Source organism: Pisolithus orientalis (genome assembly GCF_024613125.1).
Source record: "Pisolithus orientalis strain OTSU chromosome Unknown F5J12scaffold_95, whole genome shotgun sequence".
In the NCBI taxonomy this organism is placed as follows: domain Eukaryota; kingdom Fungi; phylum Basidiomycota; class Agaricomycetes; order Boletales; family Pisolithaceae; genus Pisolithus; species Pisolithus orientalis.
The window spans coordinates 84,040-92,287 of record NW_026260876.1 but is presented as its reverse complement, the minus strand read 5'-3'; the positions used below and the strand labels follow the sequence as shown (position 1 = coordinate 92,287).

The window sequence follows — 8,248 nt, the reverse complement described above, 5'->3', positions numbered from 1 at the left end:
TTGGGATTGTGTGTGGTATGATGGTGTTGTAATGTGATGATCATGATATATGTTGTTGTTGTCTGCTATATCATGGAGAGTGAACAGTGACAATGAGCATGTCAATGAAAACTGACATCAAAACTCTATTCAATGACAGCTTTGACAGGCATTCCTCTGTAAAAGAGCATTTTCATAGATTTTACTACATGACTGCTCTTTATCTACCATGTCATTGGTGTCTACATTGAATATATTTATATATATTTGTATCTCATTTTTCTGCAATTTTGGTGATGAGGCACTTATGTAAGCCTCTGCAGGATATTTGCTGCAACCAACTTGAATGATTATGTACTTAAGAGCTAGTTCAGAAACCTCAGGTAAGTCGCAATTAGTTCCTTCAATGCTTGTACATGTTTTTCCACTGGGGCAGTTCACATAGTGAGTTTGAATTGAGTTTGAAACATGTCCTGTGATGGATTATGATGATCTGGATCAGCTTAGGCTTGCCTGGGTATTGGCTGCCACTGTTGTTGCCCTTGTATCCCAGTACACTCTGGATTCACTAACTCACTTGATGCCTAATAAGACTAGTGCTCCCACTCCACAAGTTCATTGGAACCATGAAGAAACCACTGCTCTTGTGAAGGTTCCTGCATGACAACCAGCATGAGGCAGGCGATAATGAGAACTTCAAGATGGCTACATATCAAGCCACTGCCCTGCATATTGCCAACTATTGCACAGATGGACCTCCTAAGAACTATCAAGCAGTGAGAAACAAGTGGACTGGCTATGTAAGTCAGCATTATAAACCACTTGTGATTTTTACTGATCTTCTGTTGTAGATTTGAAAGATATATCACAATATCGAGTACTATCAAGCACAACCATCTGGAGCCCACTGGGACAACGAGAAGGGCACTAATATTCAGGGTCAGCATGCTGAGCAGGTGTTCAAGGATTTTGTGAAGGTATTTTTATTTTTATTTTTTAACCCTGTGGCTTGATGAACTGATGATTACTCTTAGAGTCACCCCCTCATTCACCAGTTCAAAACGAGTGGATGGGATTTATATCCCTACATTGCAGATATCATACCTCACTGGTGGTGCCCATGGGGCCAACACCTTTAGTCCAGATAGTTCCAATGCCACCACCAACAGCCTAGACAATGGAGACAGTGGAGTGCCAACCGTTCAACTAACCACTTCCACTTCAGTGCCTTCTGAACCTGCACCCTCCTCCACTCCCACACCCATCAAACCCATATCCACTTCAGTGCCTACTGATTCTGTGCCAGCACTTCCCCTAGTCCCACCCAGGTCAGGATGATGACCATTTCCCATTTTTTGATGATCCACCATCTACCATCAACCTGTCTGACATTTCTATCCCTCCATCCAGTGCTCCACCATCTAGTGGGAAGCGGTCTCACACCGATATGCTTGGTGATGACAAGGTTTCAACTACCATGTCCATTCTCCCATATGCCAATGCAAGTGACATTTCTGCTACTGCTCCTGCCTCCAACAAATGTGCCAACCTCTCTGCCACTTTGGACTATGCAAAAAGCTCCCATTCCCATCATTCTTGCAATCCTCCACCTCTGGCTTCACTTGCAATATCAAACCCTATCATGGTAGGCCTACAAGGCTTGATCAACTTCCTCACTTCATCGATCAACACATCAATGACATCTGCCATCGATAAAGTGTTGACAACAAGGGCACAAGCAATTCATTTACTGGATGATCAAGACCAAGATTTCCCCAGTCCCATCAAAGCATTGTCACACACCAAAGGTGTTTGGTGAGGTGGACATGGATACAGCTGATGAACAGAGATGAAGACCATAGCCCTCATGCAAAGAAGGACAGCCAGGAATGTCAGCAGTCATCCCTCACACAAGAACAAGTCATCAGTGCCAGAGAAAAGGAAAGGGAGCAAGTTAAGTGCTGGCTAAAATTCTTAAGCACTTGTGTATGGCATTCCAGTTTTCGACATATCTCTGCCATTTCTGCAGATACCAAGACCATTCCCACACTTGCTTGTAGTGCTCAGCCATGCGATCTTACCTTCCAAAATTGGAAAGGATTTGCACACTCCACACATTTCTACAGCACTCCCTCCAAAAAATGCTCATTTCACTAAATTCTTCTGATATGGCTGCCTCTACATCAATCATTTTGCTTGTCCCCTTTGCTAGGGACCATGGCTACATATATCTACCAGGAGTTCCTACCAGCTTCCATCCTGAAGCATCCTGGTACATCCCACCCTCATCTGTGCCCTCTCAGCCCATCCAGCTTGGACAGTGTGTTCTTTTTGTCAGTATGACCTCTAGGAGGATGTTCTTTGGTTGCCTCAGGTCTGTCATTCACTTGGAAAGGTCTTATGTGGTCGTTTCAGTCTCTCCAGTCCAAGAAGCATATGGATCCTTCCTCCCTGCTCCCTGCAATGTCTTCATACCAGTCTCATCCATCATTCTTCCAAGATTGCAACAGCTACAGTATAATCTACTGTTCTCCACTCTCCCTGATTGCATCCATGATGAGTATGATGCACATCTTGCCTCCTTGTTGCAAGATACAGCAGAAGACACTCCCCCTTCATCCTCTCTTCCAACAGAGCCTCATTCATGAAGTTTTTATTTGCTTCCCTGAGAGGATGGTTTGGGGGGGAAAGTTGCAATCCCCTATGCTCCTGTCACCCCACAGACCCCCAAAGCTTGACCCCTGTTGACATCTGACTCACCCTGTCCACTTTTGGATGTACTATATCAGCATCAGATCAGCACTGCCACTCTGTCATCCCACCTTGGCCTAGAAGTGATCTCTTTGAGATGTGACATGCACAGCCTCCCCCTAATGCAATTCCAGTGCACTTTCCCAGTTCCTGACATTACTTGACTCATACTTTGACATTCTGACTGTCTTTGACTCACCTATTGCCAATACTTACCAATCTTTTGACTTTGCTTACTGATTCTTCACTTTTTGGGTTGCTAATCCTTACCAATGCTTACCAATGCTTTCCAAGATGATTACCCATCACTTACATTCCTTACTCATTGGTTACCAATCACTTACCAAGTGTTTGCACCTTGTTTTCCAAGGGCAACACCCCTGAACTGTATATAAATCACTGTATTTAGATAGCAAAAAAAAAAGACATCAGAGAGCCCCTCTTGCTCACATTTTATCATCACTCAGTAATTCATTCAGCAGCTTTGATAGTTGAGACTTTATTAAGGGTCTAACTATCATCTACTTCACTCCAAGCCCTCCCTGAGCTCAGTGCAGCTTAGGACATCAAATTAAGCCATCATCCATCCTTCTGTAGGCTGACAGCAGTCTACCCTATTGCATTCTCTCGCATTCCTGCTTCTTCTTCATCAGGAGCACCCCCAACCCTCAGCACTCATCTTTGAGTGTTGTAGCTTGCAAAAACCCTCCCAAAGAACAGGTTCTACCATCTAGGTACCACATAGGCACACCACCACTTGCTCCTTTTGTCTTTTGTGTTGGTTTTGGTTGGTTTTCACCATTGAACCACACTCAGACTCACAGCATTCATCTGATTGTTGATCACACAGAATCTCAGCTTCACTGATGTATACTTGAGGACAGCAAAGAAGGAAGATCATTTGGCACTTGCTAAACTGGAGTATTGGATGAAACTCAGGGTTGGTAGTTCTCAGACTGGTACACAGTAAAAAATACTATAGGTAGATTGATGTTTGCTGTACCTCCATACCTGCTATTATTGTATCACAATCTTTTTTTTTCTTTGTCACAATCTATCTTTTTTTTCTTCATCACACATGAGAGATCTGAAAGTGTATGTATATTGCATGGAATGGGAACAAATGAACTACGTGTCTACAACATTGATATATCACTCATACTGCTACCAGTGTTAGTGGAGTCATCAGAGCTATAGTTGTTGCTACCCAAGGGCAATTGCCTGAGATCCCACAATCAAATGATTTCCTGATAATCATCCCACATGTGTTGAGTGATCTGGTCACAGAAAGTGTGTGCTGCTTCAAGCTGACCTACATTGGGATTATCTTTGTTGGCTCTGCCCTCATCCACCAATCCCCCAGGCCCTCCCACACCTCACTCATCTATGTGGACATCCTGTCCTGGCATTGGACCTTCTTCAGCATCATAAGTATGGATGAAGTTGTGCAGTGCACAGAGTGCTGAGGGGATTTGACCTTGGACATCAATGTTGTACTCAGGGCTTAGTAGTAAGATGCAAAAACGACACTTGAGGACACCAAATATTCACTCGATGATGTTGCATGCAGATGAGTGCCAGAGGTTGAACAACTCTTCTTCATTCCTGGGTCTTGTCAGTTCAGCAGGACAATAAGACAGATAATTCAAAGAAAATTACCTTAAATGCACTTGGTGCCACTCTGCAAGGTGGTAGCAAGTTGCCCAGTATGGGACTAGAATTTCTGGGTGCAGGGGGAATCCAGCATCCACAAGGAGAAACTTTCCTGTTGGGATGTCAAGCCCTTTCATATGTGCATCCTGGTATACATGCACATCAGTAGCCAAACCCTCCCAACCAGTCAATGAATATGTAAACATCAGCTGGAAATCACAAGCAAAAAAGCAGTTCTGTGATATGGCACCTTTGTGGTTTCAGTACACCACCCAGTCCTCCGATGCCAGAGTGGCATGGATATGGCTCCCATCCAACACACCAATCACATCCTTGAAATATGGCCAAAATCTTTTATCTCCCCTAATCTTTGGCTGAATATCATTGGCACTAGGCATCTTGACATATGTGGAATAGAAGGGTGATGATGATAGGATGAAGAGTATCTTGCAAAAGTACCTGATCAAGGAGGTTAGAAAAGTATCAGAAAACTAAGGGTGATGACATACCAAGATATGGTCTCATTTGACTGTTGAAAATGTTCACCAACATGCCTGATAGTCAGACCCATCACACTCATATAGAGGAAAATAGCTAGTTGTCCTTCAAGTGAAATGAATCAAGAGTTGCCATGACTGATCTGGCAAAGCTCCTCCACAAGTCATGCAAAGACATCAGTGTGAACACCAAGTTCACATTGGATTCATTCTGGATGACCTGCAAGGAGCTCAATAAGCCATTCCTCACCAGTTAGTGCTGATGTGTGGTAAGGCTCTGGAATCCTTTGGATTGGCATAGATTGTGCTTCAGTATGACTGATCATGCAGAGGATGATATTGATGACAAGAGTGATATGGTGCAGCAAGCATTGGCGGTGAATCTCCTCATGGACACCACCAATATTGATGTCATCCATCTCGTGTACAGGAGGAAATGTTTCAAACTCAATTCAAACTCACTATGTGAACTGCCCCGGTGGAAAAACATGTACAAGCATTGAAGGAACTAATTGCGACTTACCCGAGGTTTCCAAACTAGCTCTAATGAAGCTGTGTCGAATGACTCCAAGCTGGATTAGTGCGCCTGCTGTACATAAAATACTCAAGTCGGACAGCTGGGAAGTAATGCTGGCCGGTCCCTATTTCCTCACCGACGACTGTGTCGCCGTCGGGCCGCGGCCCGCTTCCAGGTACGTTTAGCCAGTTCTTTCGCGACATGAAGCTAATTGTCACCGTATGTCGTATGGATACCCAAGATCAGTCCAAGTATCTTTTCCTCCCTGCGCGTGTATCTTAGAAGCTGAGGGTGCAGTCCCTTAGCATGAAAGCCTGTGTCGGAATGTGTTATTGCCCCCGCAAGCTCGCATGCATGGCTGACGGCGCTGACCCTGGAGGCTGACAGGGACGGTACATATATAAAGCTATCCCCCTATCTTCCGCCGTCCGCCCAGTTTCCTTCTTCGCCCACAATGTCCCCTACCCTAATGCCTGTTCCCCCAGCCAGATCCCCATTCAACGCTCGCTCGGCTATTCTTCGTCATGTCAAGCGTTCACAGGGCCGCCCAGATGCTCCACTCAACGTGTTGGCAATCGTCTGCCTCGTCGTTCTCGCCGTAATTCTTCTTTCCATCGCACGTTATTTCTACCGGACACGCAGCCAGAACTCGCCATCCTCCCCCGACCCTGGCAGTCGATCCTCATTTCACTGGTTCTTTCCTCGATGTCTTCGGTCACTCGGGACTTCGAACAGGACTGGGCGTACCACGACTCTCAGCCACCACAACCCTATCCCCGCGTTCCCGCCCGGAGACCCAGTTCGTCCGTGGCCTCCTACGTACTGCCCAGCTTACTCTCATGTATACGACCACCCTCGTCGCCATTCGTATCCGCCGTATCAACCGGTGCCATTTCACTTATCATTCGGCTAGCCTTTCGAGATACCCCAACCACAAGAAACACAGAGCGCACCTTCCACGCTAGCGGCAACGTATGAGGTAGGAGTCCTCATACTACCTTGTGATATGCGTGCCGATCCTCTGCAGACATGTATAGGAATGTTGCTGGAGGCCCAAATGGTGCATAAGGTCGATAATGAATGTGATGCAGCCGGAGACAAGGTATTCGTCTTCTTTGTCATAGGTCGCCCACTTAACACACTCCACTCTAGCCCGCTGTGGCTGTGGTTCTTTCTTGCTCGCCCTTCCAAGCAGACGACGTAGAAGTCGATCGATCGCGGATACCAGATTTCGACTCGTTTGAAACGGACTTCTTTGGATTGTCTACCGATACTGCCGCAGACTTATCAAGGTGGAGGGAACTCTGATGCCTCCACATTGTTCCGTACCGCTGCCGAGGACTCGGTTCCGTTGGCCGACGACCATCTGAGCCGTCTCTTCACAACGTTCCTGGAGGATGCAGGTCACTCTTCTATCTCGCAATCGGGCACGTCAAATCTACCTGACGAGGCTATCGCGCCGCAAGCACCGCAACGTTGACAGAGCAGGATACGTTCACAGGACCCTATGATCGCGTCAATTTGCAGCAGAGTGGTCCCAATGTGGTATGTGTCCTGTACACCGCAGTGCACCGGCAAACATTAACATCTTTCAAAGTCGACAAGGGGGGATGTGCTCCCGAGATTTCATAACAGTTTTTTGTAGCAGAGTGGTCCTAGCGGTTTTGCAGACACGGAGGTCTTCGGGCCTGCAGCGAGACGTGAGGTATGTGTCCTGTACATTGCGTGTGCTAGCAAATGTTAATGTCTTTCAAAGTTGGTAGGGCGGGATGCACTCCCGGGATCCTATGATGGCATCAATTTGCAGCAGAGTGGTCCCAATGCGGTATGTGTCCTGCACATTGCATGTACTGTGTCCTGTGCACGGCATATAGTCCGACAATGTTAACACCCTTTCGAAGCCGACACGCTTGCACACCAAATTTCACACAGCACCCACTTCTCCATACCTGCTACTGAGGCACTCCCGAAATCCAAGAAATCCCCCCGCCGGCGTCAATTCAGTAACTGTCCGATGCAAGATTGTCAATGGTGGCGGCATAATAGTGGGGGCTATTTGCAGCCAATAAGATGTGACGATGTCCCTGAGCATTTCCGCCATTTCCACAGAGTTAAGGAGTACGTTGGACCGAAGGGGGTGGTAATATGTTGATAGCCCGAGTGCACGACTGAGGTTCTGCCGGTGAGCTTGTCAAAGCACATCCGGTTTGTCCATTTAAATGATGGTCGGCAACATGTCGGCCGCCACGGTTGAGTAGCTGTACCTATCAGTAATTTCGACATGTGAACTATACTTATATGATCGGTCGTCACAATGAGTTTGCAGACCTGACCTGACAGCGTCCAGGAATGTACAAGTGAATATTTGCACTGCTTATTTCAGACCTCAGACGCCTGAGGAACAGGTTTCAATTGGCTTCCTCGTGAAGGCCTGCTGCTACATCATACACTCGTCCCTCTGTTCTCGCACTCTGGTACCGTGTTCATTGCCGGGGATGGATGTCACACCCATTCACCTATTCGTCGTTCTGTAGCATGGAAACTTGGACAGGTCCTCAGTGGGTAGATAAAGCCATCAGTTCTGAGGACTGTACTCATATCAGTTTCTCGAGATCCATAGGTATCCTGCTTACCATTACTTAACAGCACGAGATAGAGAGGAGGAAGTGTGCCAGAGACTGTATTGGCTCCGGTAAACGATTTGCAGCACTGTTCTCTGGTAGGCTAATACACAGACAGCATATCGCACAAAGTGTTCTTCAAGTGCATAAGTTGAACCCCTGTGGCACGCTGTCCGAGCCGACGACTTCTACGTACCTTGGTGTGTGACCATGTTCCATAATAGCAGAAC

The 8,248-nt window shown here is 46.6% G+C and overlaps 1 protein-coding gene across 1 annotated transcript; it reads left to right on the top strand.

Annotated features, from left to right (window-relative positions):
* Positions 1-5,851: 5,851 nt before the first annotated feature.
* Positions 5,852-7,047, top strand: F5J12DRAFT_916179 (uncharacterized protein; the record flags this gene model as incomplete). The annotated part of the gene is made up of 5 exons (XM_051749190.1): positions 5,852-5,974; positions 6,040-6,369; positions 6,425-6,499; positions 6,550-6,942; positions 6,995-7,047. The coding sequence occupies 4 exons, from the start codon at positions 5,852-5,854 to the stop codon at positions 6,703-6,705; spliced, it is 684 nt and encodes a 227-aa protein (XP_051594481.1). The 3' UTR covers positions 6,706-6,942; positions 6,995-7,047.
* Between the last annotated feature and the right edge of the window lie 1,201 nt (positions 7,048-8,248).